At 42.5% G+C, this 19705-nt stretch overlaps 2 protein-coding genes across 2 annotated transcripts in view; both read left to right on the top strand.

Moving 5' to 3' along the window:
- The window catches only part of LOC109199848 (uncharacterized), an 827125-nt gene that overhangs the window by 465871 nt on the left and 341549 nt on the right, over positions 1 to 19705 (top strand). The gene's annotated exons all lie outside the window — the stretch shown is intronic.
- On the top strand, positions 1344 to 7670 carry LOC112841655 (uncharacterized). Its single transcript, XM_025898747.1, has 2 exons — positions 1344 to 1364; positions 5353 to 7670. The coding sequence occupies exon 2, from the start codon at positions 5357 to 5359 to the stop codon at positions 7199 to 7201; it is 1845 nt and encodes a 614-aa protein (XP_025754532.1). The 5' UTR covers positions 1344 to 1364; positions 5353 to 5356; the 3' UTR covers positions 7202 to 7670.

Genomic DNA, 19705 nt, shown 5'->3' with positions numbered 1-19705 from the left:
GCACCCACAGATAGATGAGACACACATACAGAGAGACAAATAGTGAGAGGTCATGACACGTACGCAGTACACAGCAGGCACGCGCCCTCGCACGTGTACGCACACACACATACACACCATGGTAGATCTATTTTGGTAGGGCAGAAATACAGAAGTGTGCCGACGTACTTAGAGGAAGTGCACCATATGAGCAACAGCGAAGACTAGCTGAGGGGAAGCACCGACCCGAAGACAATGTTCTTTAAAACTATGTTAAAGTTCATGGAACATTTTGTGGTTTAGGCTGACGTATGCTTTGTTTAAATCTGCCTACCAACAGAAAAGGGGGCTGTACTATCTTAACCCTATAAAACTGTTGTCTGAATATGGTAAAGACAGTTCAACACTGATTGGGTTGTTGAACTCACACATGTGTTTATTAAAATACTGTCTAATTGCACACTGGACCGGATCTGTGGTTATTTATGGATTCTTCTCTCAACATTGAACCCTAACAACATGATAAAGGATTCAGAAAGTTTATTCATGCAGGTCCATATAAAAGAGAATATGCATCTTCTTTTTGTTTTCATATTTTAATTTATATTTAATTGTGTTGTGGTTTGCAGTGTTTTGTGTTGTTGCACAAAGTAAAAAGCTGAAAATTTAAATAGCTATAAGTTGAAATGTGAATAGTTGGTTTTTGTATTACACGATTTATTTATTACATTTTATGTGGAATAAATAAAAGTATATTTACGGTGTCCCTACAGACAAAGCACGTACAAACTTAAAAACACATACGAACTCTGAAGCATGTACAAACTCCGAAACACGTAAAAATTCCAAAACACGTAAAAACTCCGAAGCACGTAAAAACTCCGAAGCACGTACAAACTCTGAAGCATGTACAAACTCCGAATCACGTACAAACTCCAAAACACGTAAAAACTCCATAGCACGTACAAACTCTGAAGCACATACAAACTTCAAAAAACATACGAACTCCGAAACACGTAAAAACTCCAAAACACGTAAAAACTCTGAAGCACGTACAAACTCTGAAGCATGTACAAACTCCGAAGCACGTACAAACTCCAAAACACGTAAAAACTCCATAGCACGTACAAACTCTGAAGCACGTACAAACTCCGAAACGCGTAAAAACTCCAAAACACATAAATACTCCATAGCACGTACAAACTCTGACGCACGTACAAACTCCAAAACACGTAAAAACTCAGAAGCACATAAAAACTCAAAACACGTACAAAAGACAACAGAAGTGCTCCAGGATGCTAGGGCGCAGTGTTGAGCTTTTATTACATAGTGGCTACACAAGCCAGCAAGTACCAATGACCGGATTTGGTGTGTGGTAGTAACAGGTAAAAAAACATTTATTTTTTTTAAATTATTTGATTATATATAAATATGTTGTGTATAAATACACAAACCATACACACATGCTTTCAATTGTGTAATTTAAGTGATCTAGGTAGCTCTGTTTTGGAAGTTCAGTTCATGCTAGAAATGTGTTTTGGAGTTTGTACGTGTTTTGTCTCTAGGGGCCACCGCATATATTTATATATAAACATATATAAATAAACCACTTTTTTACATTAGTAATTAATTTTGTGCATAATTTTATATTAATGTTAATAATAAATTAATTTAAGCAACAAAACAACCTGAAGAGCTGGTTTGGAGCCGAAAGAGCCGGCTCTTTTTAGTGAGCCGAACCGAAAGAGCCGGTTCTCTCTGCCATCTTGGCATGCGACCAAGATGGCGGCGCGTGAACAACGCGAGGCTCAGTGTCTCTCTAGAATCTGCTATTTAGCGGTTTTTTATCTACTTTTAACCGGATTATTCATCCAGAATTGCTGTGCGTTGCTGACCTACAGCAGACAAGAGCTTCTGGACATCTGGACTCATAACTCCAACAGTTTTATTGCCGATCTCTGACTCTTCCCAGAGATCTCCAGAACACCGGAGGCTGCCCACTCTCCCCTGCCGGGCGGAAGTGCACGCAGACGGCGCCGAGAACGTAAACAAAGGCGAGGTAGGCGCGGAGGGCTACGGGCTAAGCTAAAGCTAACACCACATCGGCTGCCTTTACCCAGTATTTTCCTCGCCAATGTCCGTTCTCTGGCTAACAAAATGGATGAGATACGGCTCTCCATCACTAACAACAGACGGATTATGGACTCAAATGTCATGTTTTTCACCGAAACATGGTTGAACAACAGCTGCCCGGACAATGCTATCGAGTTAGCAGGATGCCACACACACCGAGCCGACAGGCTAGCAGATGACTCCGGCAAGACCAGAGGTGGAGGTTTGTGCATTTATATTAACAATGCTTGGTGCATGAACTCCACTACTACTGAGAGTCACTGCTCACCTAATGCGGAGTTTTTAATGGTTAAATGCAGACCTTATTATCTCCCCAGAGAACTCACTTCGATCATACTCACTGCAGTATATATCCCCCCCGACGCTAATGCTAGGTTGGCCATGAAAGAACTTTCTGCAGCCATTAACAAACACCAGAATAAACACCCCGAGGCTGCTTTTATTGTTGCTGGCGACTTCAACCACACCAACTTAAAGACAGTCCTCCCCAGATTCCACCAACATGTCTCCTGCCACACCAGAGGAGACAAGACTTTAGACCATGTTTATTCCAACTTGGCTGGAGCCTACAAAGCAACACCCCTCCCCCACATTGGACAATCGGACCATCTCTCCCTGTTCCTCACACCTAGGTATTCACCACTCATCCAACGTGTGAAACCTACTGTGAGGACAATTAAAGTGTGGCCAGAGGGGACAGACGCAGTGCTCCAGGACAGATTTAAAAACACGGACTGGAATATGTTCACCAACACAGACCTGGACCAGTACGCCTCATCTGTACTGGATTACATCTCCGAAACCACAGACAGTGTCACCACCCAGAAACGGATCACCATGTACCCCAACCAGAAGCCTTGGATGAACCGGGATGCTCGTCTCCTCCTGAAGGCCCGCAACACTGCTTTTAGGTCAGGAGATGCACACGCCTACAGTACAGCCAGGGCTAATCTAAAGAAGGGCATCAAAAAAGCCAAACACCACTACAAAAAGAAGGTAGAAGAACACTTCTCCAACTCGAACCCCCTACGCATGTGGCAAGGACTCCAGACCATTACAGACTACAGGACCATCAAACCCTCCCCCGCATCCTCTGATGTCTCCTTCCTCAACGAGCTCAACAACTTTTATGCTCGTTTTGAGCGAGGGAACCCCACGACCACAACCAAAACAGACACGACGCCAGACCACCAACCTCTGACTCTCTCCCCCACCGATGTAGGAGCGGTGCTGAGCAGGATCAATGTCCACAAGGCTGCAGGTCCTGATGGCATCCCCGGGCGAGTTCTCAGAGCGTGTTCTGGGGAGCTTGCAGGAGTCCTGACAGACATATTCAACCTGTCCTTGGCCCACGCTGTGGTACCGGCCTGCTTCAAAACCACCTCCATCGTCCCGATACCCAAAAACTCCAACCCATCTAGCCTCAATGACTACCGCCCAGTAGCACTCACCCCCATCATCACTAAGTGCTTAGAGCAGCTGGTCTTAGCACACTTCAAATCCTGTCTCCCCCCACCCTGGACCCCCACCAATTCGCATACCGCCAGAACAGGAGCACAGAGGATGCAGTCTCCATCGCACTGCACTCTGTCCTCTCACACCTGGACAACAACAACACCTACGCCAGAATGCTGTTTATAGACTTCAGTTCAGCATTCAACACAATCCACCCCTCACAACTCATCAGGAAACTGACAGACCTGGGCATCAGTTCCCTCATCTGCAAATGGTTACTGGACTTCCTGACCAACCGCCCTCAACATGTCCGACTGGATAACCGCTGCTCATCAACAATCACAATGAACACCGGTGTACCACAAGGCTGTGTGATGAGCCCTTTCCTCTACTCCCTCTTCACCCACGACTGCAGACCTGCTGATGGTTCCAACACCATCATTAAGTTTGCAGATGACACCACGGTGATTGGCCTCATCAGCGACAACGATGAGACCGCCTACAGGGAAGAGGTGGATCATCTGGCTGAGTGGTGCGACACAAACAACCTGCTGCTTAACACCGAGAAGACCAAGGAGCTTATCGTGGACTACAGGAGGAATGCTGACCCACATCCACCCATCCACATTAAGGGGACGGCTGTGGAGCGTGTGAGCAGCTTCAAGTTCCTGGGAGTCCACATCTCCGAGGATCTCACCTGGACGACCAACTGCTCCAAGCTGGTCAAGAAGGCTCACCAGCGCCTCTTCTTCTTGAGGACTCTGAGGAAGAACCACCTGTCCTCAGACATCCTGGTGAACTTCTACCGCTGCACCATCGAGAGCATCCTGACCAACTGTATAACAGTCTGGTACGGGAACTGCTCTGCCTCGGAACGGAAGGCGTTGCAGAGGGTCGTGAAAACTGCCCAGCGCATCGCCGGAGCACCACTTCCTGCCATAAAGGACATCTACAGGAAGCGGTGTCTGAAAAGGGCTGGGAAAATCATCAAAGACCCCAGTCACCCATCACATAGACTCTTCACCCTCCTGCCCTCTGGGAGGCGCTACAGGAGCCTCCGGACTAAGACCACCAGGTACCGGAACAGCTTCTTCCCCACAGCTGTCAGACTCCTGAACTCTGCCTCCTGACATCTGACCCACGTTAAACTCATGGACTGAACATACACACACCCACAACCACTAGCACTTTATCACTATCACAATTATCTTAACTGCACTACTGTATAGTTCTGTGTGAATATCATTCTGTACATATGATAATTTTTAATCCTACAACTGTTTATAACTTGCATAGTTCACATTTCTGTATAACTGTATATCTCAGATTTCTGTATAGTTTTTATTTCATATTTATATCCTGTTCATAGCCTGTACATAGCTTGTACTCACTACAGCCTGTACATACTTATAGTTATAGAATATTCATAACATACTTCACACCGTGTACATTATAACATACCATAATAGACCCATTTCTGTAATATACTTACACATCTCTATTATTGATAATATATATTGTAATATATCTATATCACGGCTAAAGCACTTCTGGATGGATGCAAACTACATTTCGTTGCCCTGTACCTGCGACATGTGCAATGACAATAAAGTTGAATTCTATTCTATTCTATTCTATTCTAAAAGAGCCGGAAATCCTATCACTACATTCCAGTTGTTTAGCTAGCCTTACAATTTATATCTGTTTATTATCATATTGCAATTGTATTATTACGATCTCTTGCATTGCATTAGCATTTTTACAAGCTCTTGTTTTATTTTACAGAAAAATGCCACGTGCGCTATCTGATGTGTGGAGACATTTTACACCAGCTAATGTACAAGGGAAATCTGTATATATGTGTAAGTATTGTGATAAGACGTACGTGAAGAATGCCACAAAAATGCAACAGCACATTGCAAAGTGCAAAAAAATTCCTCAAGGCCCAACACATGCAGCAGCCAGGAGTTCCACTCAAGGGGAAAATGAATCTGTTTCAGCTGTATCAGAGTCAGATACCCACTCATCAGCTCCTGGTCCCTCTGGCATCAGAGGATTCTTTGAGTTTATGGATGACACTAGCCAGAAAAACGCAGATGAGTGTTTTGCTCGTGCAGTCTATGCAACTGGCTCACCCCTGATGCTGACATCCAATGTGTACTGGAAGAGATTTTTGAATGTTCTCCGACCAGCATACATTCCCCCAACCAGACATGCATTGTCTACTCATCTACTGGATGAAGAGTTCAGTCGAGTTCAAGCAAAGGTGAAACAGACCATTGACCAAGCTGACTGTATTTCAGTCATCTCTGATGGATGGTCCAATATCAGGGGACAAGGAATTATTAACTACATAATCACCACTCCTCAGCCTGTGTTCTACAAGAGTGTAGACACAAAGGAAAACAGACACACAGGCCAATATATTGCAGATGAGCTCAAAGTGATCATCAATGACCTTGGACCAGATAAGGTTTTTGCACTGGTCACTGACAACGCAGCCAACATGAAGGTTGCCTGGGCAGATGTGGAGACCTACCCTCATATAACTGCTATTGGCTGTGCTGCCCATACACTAAATCTTCTCCTAAAAGACATAATGGCACTAAAAACAATGGACACTCTGAATAAGAGAGCGAAGCAAGTTCTGAAATATGTTAAAGGCAAACAAGTAACTTCCGCTACATTTCTGTCAAAGCAAAAGGAAAAGAACAAGAGTACTACACTGAAGCTTCCCAGCATAACGCGATGGGGTGGTGTTGTTGTCATGTTTGACAGCCTTCTGGAGGGAAAGGAGTCTCTGCAAGAGATGGCCATATCCCAGTCTGTAGGCATCGACAGTGACATCAAGAAGGTCATCTTGGATGATGTGTTCTGGGAAAGAGTATCTAGCAGTCAGAAAATCCTCAAACCTATTGCAGCAGCAATAGCGAAGATAGAGGGGGATGCTGCCATCTTGTCAGATGTCCAGTGCCTTTTTGCAGAACTCAAAGAAGAAATCCAGACAATTCTGCCCACTTCCCTACTACTGAAAGCAGAGGAAACGGCTGTGGTCAAGTCATTGGAACAGCGGAGGGAGTTCTGCATGAAGCCAGTGCATGCAGCAGCATACATGCTGGACCCCAAATATTATGACAAGGGCATACTTTCTGGGGAAGAGATCAACAGTGCCTATGCGGTCATTACAGCCATGTCTGACCACCTGGGTCTCGATAAAGGCAAAGTTCTAGGCAGTTTGGCAATGTATCGAACAAAGCAAGGCCTTTGGAAAGGGGATGGAATATGGCAGTCATGCCAGCACATATCTGCAGCCACCTGGTGGAAGGGACTATGTGAATCTGAGGCCCTTGCACCTGTAGCCTCCATCCTCCAAATCCCACCATCATCAGCCGCCTCCGAGCGCAACTGGTCATTGTTTGCGAACACCCACACAAAGGTTCGCAACAGACTCACAAATGTGAGAGTGGAAAAGCTGGTCGGCATTCGGGCAAACCTACGGCTCTTTGAGCCTGACACAGAGCCATCCTCAACAAGGCTGGAAAGTGACACTGAAGAGGAAGACTCAGAGTTGGATGCTGAGGAAGTGGACATGTTGTTGGATGATGATGAGGTCCAGGAAGAGTCTATTGACTGAGCAAAAATGAGAAAAGAGGATTGCTTGAAGGAAGATTTGCATGTTTAATGGGACGTTTTGAAGGATAAGTTTAACCTTTTGAATGGGACTTTGTGGAGATTTTTGGACAGGGGGCATTTTCGAATGAGCAGGGTTAGGGGATGGTAATATTGAAATCAACATTTCTGTTTTTATTCATCCATGAAACAAGTTATTGAAACGTGTTCTATTCTACTGTACTTACAAATAAATCCGTTGAAATATCTGTTGAAAACATTTTGCATGGAGGTTTTCTTATGATTTCTGTTTATATTTATGCTTGGAAATAATATATTCCCAGTTAGTTCTCCTAAATTCCCATTCATTTCCATAATTCCCATTATTTCCATGGAAAGTTTCCAATATGGAATATTTCCAAAATTCCCAAGCTTAACTTACCATGGAAATTTACCGGAAACTTTTCGGAAATTTACCGGAAATTTTCCGCCCCTTTGCAACCCTAGGAATGACACTGGCTGAGGTTCTCAATTGGGAGACCATGATTCATGTCCCAATTGGGACTTCTGTTTTAAACTTTGTTCTGACTCACATTTTACATTTGCTTTGATTCATTAATGCTTAGAAACCAAAAATAACTTGACTCAGTTTAGGAAACAACATCAGTCCAACACAAAATAGATGCGTTTAAATGGGATGCTAATGGGTCCTTAAGCATCCATGTGTGGTGAGTTGTGACTAAGAATTGTCTCAGTATTTCCATAATCTGTCATGTCACTGAAATAAGACCAAAGGGCACTTCATTCCCATCTCTGATAGGCCAACGCCTTCAACAGACTGGCAGTATTTGAAGTTCTTGAAATGCCAAGGCTCTGGTGTTGCCTGTGAAATAAGAGCTGTGCTAATGCACATAACAGTTTATCATGCAAGACATTACAATACTGCGCCTGTTATTCCATCCTGTAGAAGCAGTTTGGTATAATTAAGTACACCAAACATGAGACCTGCAACATGTGAAGTCTTGCTGTCCCTGAGGGAAGATCACTACAAACTTGGTCAAACAGTAGCAGGAGGGATAAAGCAAGGAGGGGGGCTCCTGTGACTGTGAGACAGACACTGTGTATCTCTGTCATGCACACATGCTGCACACACACACACACACACACACACACAACCTCTCTCTGTGTGTCTACTTCAGGTTGCTGACCCATTAACTCAGGTGGCCCCTGTCACAGGTAATCCTTCTGTCACAGTGACAACCCAAATCAGCCAGCCAGTATATGTGTGTGTGTGCGTAGGTGTGTGTGTGTGTGTGAGCAGCATACGTTCATAGTTGCCATTTCAAGCTAGATTTTCCATCAAACAGTGCTTGAAGTGTGGAAGCAGAGTCAACCCACAGCTCCTGGTTGGAACAAGCAAATCTCTCTTTTGTACTTGTTGATTTATTTTGCCTGACTTGAATTTTTTGCGCAATGTTTATTACCTGGTCTGGCTCTGCCATGCCTTTGTCTGCCCAGTGTAATACCAATCCTGCTGTGGAGATTTAAAGGTTATAATTGATGTTAATACATCCAAAATAAAGCCACGAGCTACATTTGACAGTAAATGAATTTGTTCCAGTCTCAGCTGGAGTCATAGAATATGTTAGAAAATGGCCATGGGAAATCAGTAGCTACATTAGCCTGTGTATATACTTTATGTAAAAAAAAAAAAATATTGCATAAGCTCTAGTGGAGGAAGCATTCAGATAATTTATTAGAGTAATTAATAGTATCAATAAAGTTAAGGGGGGAAAAAAGGCTCGTCATCCTGGCCACAATCTGAAGGATGCCTTTGAAGGAGCACTTTAAATATTCAACAGCATTCAGTTTACCTGAATTACTTTGCACAGACACTACACTATATATGATACAGTGTAATTATGGCCGAAGCTTTGATCAGATAGCAGCTGATGATAAAAAAGAAGTCATACAATGCACTCAATCAGATCATGGGAAAAAATGACCACAAAGCCCACAGAGCCTGTCTCTCTATGAAATTTGTTCCAATAAAAAATTGATCCCAAATGAACACTCCAATAATTGTGAATGGAAGGAGCTTCAAAAATCAGAATCACATTTCTAACAAAAATCATTTGCACTTGCAATCTCTTTTGATTTCAGTCTCAGTGGATGAATATACAATAAAATATTTTAAATGTACCTCTGAGATGGTCAAGCACATCGCAGCAGGATGTAACATGGAAGCTTGGACAGTTTGCACAGAAACAAGTGGCTGGGATAGTGTACAGAAACATCTGTGCCGTTTACGGATTACAAAACTCTGAGTCCCAGTGGAACACATGCCCAAAGGTAGTCATGAATGACAGGCCTGAGATCAACTGGGACTTTGAGCTCCAGACTGACTAGCTCGTGGCTAACCAACCAGACATAGTGCTGGTTAGCAAGGAGAAAAAGACAGCAGCGTCAATCCCAGATGACGACAATATCAGAAAGAACAAGCACAAGATTGAGAAGATTGAGATTTTGGTTTTTTTTCCTGGCAGCTTTAGTTTTATGTGGTGAAATCTCTCACACTGACCTCCAGCCCTCTGGGGCCTAAATGAACAATTGGAACATATGTGGAAAGCAATGTCCAAAGTAGTTCCACTGGTAATAGCAGCTAGTGACTAAAACTCCAAACTGGGAGAGTGGCTCCTGTAAAATCTGAGGTCACACTGTATATAGTAATGCATACATTCAAGAAATGTACTACTAACACTATTAGCACTAAGTACCTGCTTAAGAATTCAGGGCTCCTTTAAAAAAGTTTTTTTTAAAAAGTATCTAAATTAAAATAAAGTAGAAGAGAAAATCAGAAAGAAAAATCATAAAACAGAAGAATAAGAATGACAGTGCAATTACGGGACTACGGTGCATATTACCACTTAGCTATGATATAAAGGGCCAACAGTTAGGCGATTTAACATTTTACAGGATTTTGTTTGAATTTTAAAAACACAAAGCTTCACACCTCTTTTGGACCAACCAAGAACTTTGTTTTTCCAAACAGGCTGAACTCCAGTTTCCCTGTAGGCTCTACAATCCCACATGCCTTTCTATCCAGGATCTCAGCCAAACTCTATGCTTTTTTTCCTCCTTTTTTGGCCTTTGCAGTGCAAATGTCACTACATAGAGCCTCTTCAAAAGTTATTCTGACGCTTTCCTGGCATTGCTTGCTTTGGTTGTCATTGTGCTGTTTGTAGGTTTTGAATGGATGTAAAGTTCAGACACTAGTCTATAAAACACTTCACCTGCTTTTCTCCCCACCATATCACTTCTTGATTTTCTCTGCTCACCCACATGCACTTTCTTAATTATTCCTCACAGCGTTTAAATATTCTGTTTGCATTATGTGTTTTTTTGACCCAGCCTGAAATTTTAGTTGTATTATTAGAGACACACTGATCTACAAGAACATTCCTATCAGGTGCATAGGCTCAAATAAATTATAAAGTTATATCCTGATTGCACTTGTGGGGTTTTTTTAGTTCTTTTTGTGTCTCATCTGAAGGTCTCACTTTACATTAGCCATTGACTGTTTACTGTCCTGCTCATAAAAAGAACACAATTAAATTTATATCCATAAACTTTAACTAAGTATGTTTTATACACATTTATGTTTATTTGCACATTGTTGCCTTTCCAGTTCTGCACTGCACTGCTGTTTGATCCCATGTTGTCTAATTGCTGATCTGTGTCCTTCACCACTGTCTTCAGGGCTGATACACATAGAGACACTCGAAAATGAATTCCTGATATGCTGAATCACTTTATGTGTGAGAGCTGGTGAGGCCCACCAATGCACACACAGTCAAGAACACATCTGCAGCAGTAAGTTTTTATCATAAATAGAGGCTCTACTTTTTCTTTTTTGAGAATTTTTAAATATATATATATATTTCTTTAGTTTAAGGGAGCACAGTGAAGCAAGTTTCCTATTTTCAGAGAAACTTCAGACTGAATTCCTTAAACATGCCAGAGATTCAGTAACATTTCTACATGTTTCAATGATTGTTCACAGTTTCTTCGTTCATGTGGTGTCAAACTTGCAGCTGCAGCTTCTGAATAAAAACTGCACAGACACCTACACAACTCCTGATGGAGATGATCTCCTCTATGGCCTGTTCAGGAATCTCTGCAATGAGTTTGTCCCGGCTAGCCTGCTTAGATGTACTTCTTGTCTTCAACACCTGAAACATGACCTTAACCTTTTTTTTCACAACTGCCATAAAGGAGGAAACTTTCAAAGCAAAAATCAATAACTGCCTCGGGTTAAAAACATCCACAATCGATCACCTGCAACACTAAAATAAATAAAAATAAAAATCTCTTTAATATTGTGGAGGTCCTAATTCCACTAAAACAGATGTGGCTCCTTGGGGCAAGGATATGGGACATCATAGCTAAAATGCACATAGCAATAATTCTACACTGTTAATGAATGCTTAGTAGCAGCTAATTTTTCATTTATTAAGTGTTTGTGAACAAACTATTCTATTCTATTCTATTCTATTCTGTGTATTCCATGACCAGTTGGTGAATAGTTGCTGGAGGATTTATATGTAAAGGACTTATATTCATTGATAAAAAGACAAAAAAAGTAAAATAAAGAGAAGCAACTGCTAATGGGTGTCCCGTGGCTTTTATTAAGGACAGCAGCAGGAACACAAAAGTTGCAATCAAACAGGGAGCCACAGGAGATTGGACTAATCACATGATTGCTCCATCATCTTTTGGCAGATCTGCATTGATGAAATTATAATGTCCCAAACATGGGCGTAGATATTTTCCCCTTGTGTTCTTGTTGTGTTGTTTTATGTTGGAAAAATCCTTTCATCAGCAAGGTTGGAATTATAAATATAAGAAAGAAAAGAATAAAACTTTTCACACAAAACTGAAAAATGAAAAGCATCAACAGAGGGCTACTCACACTCCTGTTCCCTCATACCTCCCTTTCATGAAGAGGTGAAGGACTTTAGAGATGCTAAAAAAGTAAAACTAAGTAGCAATAACACCTGGCAACCCCAAAATGCTCAAACTGTGGACAGAACCAATACAAACTGAAGTTTAACCTTCACTTTGATAACTAATTGCAGTATCTTCATGTATCATTTTGTAGGTTTATAGACATAGTGCTTCAGAAGGAATAAAGCTAAGGTAACATTCATAACTTGCCAGTAGGTTTTATGATCAGTAATATTGATCATTAGTTTTTATTTACTTCAATGCTGAACAGAAAGACAGCACAGGAATGAGCTGCAAGCAGAAGATCCATAGAGTCTGGGTCTACCATACCAGGCAAGACCCCGAGTGCAGGATCTGCAAAGATGCCCTGAGACAATCCAGCACATAACAGCAGTGTGTAAGATATATATTTGGACAGAGACAAGTTTTTTGTAATTTTGGTTTTGTACATTACCACAATGAATTTTAAATGAAACAAATCAGATGCAGTTGAATTTCAGACTTTCAGCTGTAATTCAGGGGGTTGAACAAAACAATTTCATAAAAATGTGAGGAACTAAAGACATTTTTAAACACAATCCCTTCATTTCAGGGGCTCAAAAGTAATTGAACAAATTCAATTTTTTTAAAAAAAGAAGAAAACATTCATTTCTAGTACTTGGTTGAAAACCCTTTGCTGGCGATGACGGTCTGAAGTGTGGAACTCATGGACATCATCAGGTGCTGCAGATTCCTTCTTTTAAAAGCTCTACTAGGCCTTTACAGCAGTGCATTTCACCTGCTGTTTGTTGACAGGCCACAACTCACTGTGGCCTGTCTGTCTGAAGTTTAGTCTTCAACAAGTGAAATGCTCAGTTGGGTTAAGATCACCGGGCCAGTAGCATTATTGTCTCTCGCTCTCTCTTTCGACCCCTCTCTCGCTGGGGCAGAACTCATTGCAGGTTCACACCCTGGGTCCACAAAACCATGAAGAGGAAACACCTGAGCCTCATTGGCACTGTCAGCATTTAAGCCATGGGATGGCAGCTATTCATCGCTGGATCCTTACGTGACTCGCATCAGTGTATTCCTTGTTGTGAGTGATTGGCGAATGGCTGGCAGTGAGCAGTGAGTGGTCGAAGAAGAGTGTGCGTTTTCCCTCTTGTCCTCCACACTTTGGATTCCCCTGGAGCCCTTACCCCTGTCACCATTGTATATAGCACTATTTCCCGCACTGTCTGTAAATACACCTGGTGAAACTGTGTTCATCTCAAGCTCCAAAGTTCTGCGCCTGAGTCTTAAGCGAACGGTGACATCAGGTGACTTGGCCATTCAAGAATATTCCACATCTTTGCTTTAATAAACTCCTGGATTGTTTTTGGCTGTATGTTTTGGGTCATTGTCTGTCTGTATTAAGAAACACAGCCAAATCAGTTTGACTGCATCTAGCTGGATTTGAGCAGACAGTGTGTCTCTGAACTCCTCAGAATTAATTCGGTTGCTTCTGTCCTGTCTCACATCATCAATAAACACCAGTGTCCCAGTGCAACTGGCAGCCATGCACCCCCGGGCCATTACACTGCCTCTGCCATGTTTTAAATATTCAATTCAATTCATTTCAATTTTATTTATATAGCGCCAAATCACAACAAAAGTCGCCTCAAGGCGCTTTATATTGTACAGTAGATAGCACAATAATAAATACAGAGAAAAATCCAACAATCATATGAACCCCTATGAGCAAGCACTTTGGCGACAGTGGGAAGGAAAAACTCCCTTTTAACAGGAAGAAACCTCCGGCAGAACCAAGCTCAGGGAGGGGCGGGGCCATCTGCTGCGACCGGTTGGGGTGAAAGAAGGAAAACAGGATGAAAGACATGCTGTGGAAGAGAGACAGAGATTAATAACAGATATGATTCGATGCAGAGAGGTCTGTTAACACATAGTGAGTGAGAAAGGTGACTGGAAGGGAAAAACTCAATGCATCATGGGAATCCCCGGCAGCCTACAGCTATTGCAGCATAACTAAGGGAGGATTCAGGGTCACCTGGTCCAGCCCTAACTATATGCTTTAGCAAAAAGGAAAGTTTGAAGCCTAATCTTGAAAGTAGAGATAGTGTCTGTCTCCCGAATCCAAACTGGAAGCTGGTTCCACAGAAGAGGGGCCTGAAAACTGAAGGCTCTGCCTCCCATTCTACTTTTAAATACTCTAGGAACAACAAGTAAGCCTGCAGAGTGAGAGCGAAGTGCTCTAATAGGGTGATATGGTACTACAAGGTCATTAAGATAAGATGGGGCCTGATTATTTAAGACCTTGTATGTGAGGAGCAGGATTTTGAATTCAATTCTGGATTTAACAGGAAGCCAATGAAGGGAAGCCAAAACAGGAGAAATATGCTCTCTCTTTTCTATGATGTGATATGCTTTGGATCATTAGATGTTCCACACCTTCTCCATTCTCTCTATCTCTTATCATTCTGGTTTAAGTTAATCTTTGTTTCATCTCTCCAAAGAATGTTTATCCAGAACCGTGCTGGCTTTTTTAGATGCTTTTTAGCAAAGTCCAATCTAGCCTTCTATTCTTGAGGCTTGTGAGTGGCTTGCACTTTACAGTGAACCCTGTGTATTTCCTTTCATGCGTCTTTATGGTAGACTTGGATATTAATATGCCTATCTTCTGGGGACTGTTGTTTGCTCATCACCATGGAAATGATTCTGCAATCATCTACCACCAAGTGTTCTGTGGACGTCCAGGTTTGTTTTGCATTGCTGAGTTCAACAGTGCTTTCGTTCTTTCTCGGGCTGTGCCAAACTGTAGACTTTGCCACTCCTAATGTTGTAGCAATTTGTCAGATAGATTTTTTTCTGTTTTCTCAGCTTAAGGATGACTTTTTTCACCTTCATGGAGAGCTTCTTTGACCGACTGCTGTTCACAGCAAAATCTTCCACATGCAAGCATGTCAACTCCACACCTCAAATAACTGCATTCCTTTTATCTGCTTAACTGATAATGACATAATGCAGGAACTGGTCACAGCTGCCTATGAAATAGCCTTTGAGTCATCTGTCCAGTTACTTTTGGTCCCTTTAAAAAGAGGGTGGCACATGTTAGGGAGCTGAAACTCCTAAACCCTTCATTCAGTTTGAATGTGGATACCCTCAAATGAAACCTGAGGGTCTACGCATCATGTCCATGTCCAGTATATAACTTTAATTGGAATATGTTTCTAACCAGTTTTGCTTGGTCCAAGAAACATGTTTTAGTAAACAGGTAAAAAAAAAATTGTTTACTGACACAAGTCAGTATCCAAATATATATGGCAATCTTTATCATTCAAGCCCGGGATATTTGTTGTGTGTGTGTGTGTGTGTGTGTGTGTGTGTGTGTGTGTGTGTGTGTTTTGTTTGAAGAGTGAATTCACTGCACTCCTGTACAAATATGCAGAATGAAAAATTTGGAGCTCACTTGAAAACTGTCTATATGGGTGAAGGTGTTTGTAATGTTATTGACAGGTGGGCAGCAAATACACAGGATCAGGAAAAACCTTCATGCCGCAGTGGGCTTATTCCCACTCCCACAGGTCTTAATGCATTACTTCACACTGAATCACAGGTATATGCTGCATAGAACTGACAGGACTTAGGCATAAACAAAAACCCTTCTTACATGGTCCCCTAGTTGTAAGGGCTATTTAATTAATTGGCAAAGATGGTTTGCTGCATTCTACTGCAATAAGTGGCTTTCTCAGTTCTCATCTGACAACAACACAGTGTATATGTAAACTGCTTTCACAGTTGTGGATTATATTTGTAGGTAAGAGAATAAAAGCAATGGTGATAATAAGATAAAGGTAAGGGTGAGTAAGGTTAGTCTGACAGGTTAAAATAGTTTTAACCTATTCAGGTAAGAATTTGTGTATATTCATGTTTTTCTGACCTGTGAGATACAAACTTCAGTTTTTAAGTGCGTGTGAAATGTTGGAGTTGCCTGTTGGCATGCATTCACAGGCATCCTCATTTTTACTTCTACTTCCATTACTTTCTTTTTTCCTCCTTTTTTCTGTCTTTTGTAGAACACTGGCTTACATATAGGACACGACAAAGGGCGTGTACATCTTGGTTATTATTATCATGGATTTTATGAAATGTAAGGAGAAACAGCCCTTCCATTTACACTTCTGCTTAAATGCACAAAGATGGAAAAATCACAGTCAATGGATCCATCGATGAAGGTAGTAATCTTGTCTTAAACTTCCTAGCAAGCATTAAGTGTCTATAATCCCTCTCAAGTGTGTCAGCCTTTAGTCTAGATTTCCAAGGATTGAAGTGACTAATCAAAAGCATATCTCTTTTGCCACACATCATTATGTTGGGAGTTAATGACACACATATGCTTTATGCCATAAACTTAAATTACTGAAATTCAAGTCATTTAGCAATAAATTCCATGGAAACGACAGGACGAAAACCGCATTGTTCCTCCTGTATCCGAGGTTTAACTAACACAGGGTCCCCCCCTCCAGCACCCTGGCATAGATTGTCACAGGGAGGCTGAGGAGTGTTATTCCCCTGTAGTTGGTACAGACCCTCTGGTCCCCTTTATTAAAGATGGGAAACACCACCCCGATCTGCCAATCCAGAAGGTAGCGTCCCTAATCTCCACGCAACATTGTAGAGGGGTATCAACCAGGACAACCCTACAACATCCAGAGCCTTCAGGAACTCGGGGCGGACCTCATCCACCCCAGGGGCTCTGCCACAGTGACCTCGCCCACAGAGATTGGCAAGTCACCCCCCTCGTCCCCAGATTCTGCTTCCTCCATGTCCCAGGGGGATTAAGGAGGTCTTCGAAGTATTCCTTCCGCCGCCCAACAATGTTCTCAGTTGAAGTCAGCAGCGCAGTGCAGGTAGAGCACCACTTTACCCTCCTGCGTCACCTGACGGTTTGCCAGAAGCTCTTCGAGGCACTCCAAAAGTCTTTTTCCTGTCTGAACTCCACCCACACCAAATTTTATTCTTCAGCCACTAACTGAGCCACATTCTGCTTGGCCTGTTGGTACCTATCACCTGCCTGCGAAGCCCCACAGGCTAGCCAAGCCTCATAGGACTCCTTCTTCAGCCTGATGGCTCCCTTCACCTCTGGTGTCCACCATTTGGTTCGGGGATTACCATCACGACAGGCACCAACCACCTTGTGGCCGCAGCTCAGTGCATTTACATTATACATGCTTCCCTTAGGCAGCATCATTAGAAGACATCGCATAAATTTTCACTTCTATGCAGATGACACGCAGCTCTATCTATCCATGAAGCCAGGTAACACACACCAATTAGTTAAACTGCAGGAATGTCTTAAAGACATAAAGACCTGGATGGCCGCTAACTTTCTGCTTCTTAATTCAGATAAAACTGAGGTTATTGTACTTGGCCCTGAAAATCTTAGAAATATGGTATCTAAGCAGATTCTTACTCTGGATGGCATTACCTTGGCCTCCAGTAACACTGTGAGGAACCTTGGAGTCATTTTTGACCAGGACATGTCCTTCAACGCACATATTAAACAAATATGTAAGACTGCTTTCTTCCATTTGCGCAACATCTCTAAAATTAGAAATATCCTGTCTCAGAGTGACGCTGAAAAACTAGTTCATGCATTCATTACTTCCAGGCTGGACTACTGTAATTCATTATTATCAGGATGTCCTAAAAACTCGCTGAAAAGCCTTCAGCTGATCCAAAATGCTGCAGCAACAGTCCTGACAGGGACTAGAAAGAGAGAGCAGATTTCTCCTGTTTTGGCTTCCCTTCATTGGCTTCCTGTTAAATCCAGAATTGAATTCAAAATCCTGCTCCTCACATACAAGGTCTTAAATAATCAGGCCCCATCTTATCTTAATGACCTTGTAGTACCATATCACCCTATTAGAGCACTTCGCTCTCGCACTGCAGGCCTACTTGTTGTTCCTAGAGTATTTAAAAGTAGAATGGGAGGCAGAGCCTTCAGTTTTCAGGCCCCTCTTCTGTGGAACCAGCTTCCAGTTTGGATTCGGGAGACAGACACTATCTCTACTTTCAAGATTAGGCTTCAAACTTTCCTTTTTGCTAAAGCATATAGTTAGGGCTGGACCAGGTGACCCTGAATCCTCCCTTAGTTATGCTGCAATAGACGTAGGCTGCCGGGGATTCCCATGATGCATTGAGTTTTTCCTTTCCAGTCACCTTTCTCACTCACTATGTGTTAACAGACCTCTCTGCATCGAATCATATCTGTTATTAATCTCTGTCTCTCTTCCACAGCATGTCTTTATCCTGTTTTCCTTCTTTCACCCCAACCGGTCGCAGCAGATGGCCCCGCCCCTCCCTGAGCCTGGTTCTGCCGGAGGTTTCTTCCTGTTAAAAGGGAGTTTTTCCTTCCCACTGTCGCAAAGTGCTTGCTCATAGGGGGTCATATGATTGTTGGGTTTTTCTCTGTATTTATTATTGTGCTATCTACTGTACAATATAAAGCGCCTTGAGGCGACTTTTGTTGTGATTTGGCGCAATATAAATAAATAAAATTGAATTGAATTGAATTGAATTGAATTGACTTGGCTTTGGCAATGGAGGTGCTGGCCATGTCCATTCGGACTCAATGTCCCCAGTCTCCCTCGGAGTGCTGTTGAAGCTCTGCCGGAGGTGTGCGTTCAAGATCTCGCGGACTGGGGCCTCTGCCAGGTGTTCCGAGCGTACCCTCACTATATGTGTCATGGTCCCCGTGTCTCTCTGGCTGGCTCACAGTGGTTACACGTTTTGGCGTTGTTTTTTCTCCTCCTCTCTGCCTGGGCAGAGCTCGTTGGCCCACGCACCTGTGTGATTGTCACTACCTGCTGCTGATCTGGCTGATTTCTGCAGCTGCCATTTAACCCTCTGGGGTCGACGGACGCACTGGCGCGTTAAAATCACACCACCAATTTAAGATGACACAGCTACAAGATGCAGTGACTCAGAGTCTCCATTTCAACTTGGGTCTAAAGTGCAGACTTCAAACTATATACAAGTTTTTGAATTGTGTCAATGGGCCACGTAAAACCAGAGTTATGATAAAAAATACACTCAATGTTTTTTTCTGACCAAAACAGTGGTTTTTACAGCGGGAAGAAACGGTAAAAACGGGGTTTTCTACAGACAGCGCTATCAAACACTCTCCATTTGCGAGTGAAAAAAGAAAAAGAAAAAACACCCCTTCCCTATTGGTGTTCAAGCTTACCATGTCAGCCAATCAAAAAAATGATATGGCAACATGTGGCACTTGGTTGTTTAGGGAGAAGGGGCAGTTTTACGAGCGACACCCGCGAGAGAAAGCGGGCGAGCGAAAGAAAGAGAGAGAGCGAGTTTTCATAATTGAGACATTAGTGACGTTTAGTGTGTTTGGAGGCTATAGTTAGTGTGTTGTGTAGTTATTGTTTTGTATTGTGTGTCAGTTATACTGCTGAATGTCATGTTTGCTCCAAAAAAGCCACCAAAGGCAGATTTCAGTGTAAACGCTGTTCCCACATGGAAAACA

Source organism: Oreochromis niloticus, linkage group LG15, assembly GCF_001858045.2.
Source record: "Oreochromis niloticus isolate F11D_XX linkage group LG15, O_niloticus_UMD_NMBU, whole genome shotgun sequence".
NCBI lineage: Eukaryota > Metazoa > Chordata > Actinopteri > Cichliformes > Cichlidae > Oreochromis > Oreochromis niloticus.
Note: the sequence above shows the minus strand (reverse complement) of the source record. Positions and strands in the feature narration are given on the sequence as shown.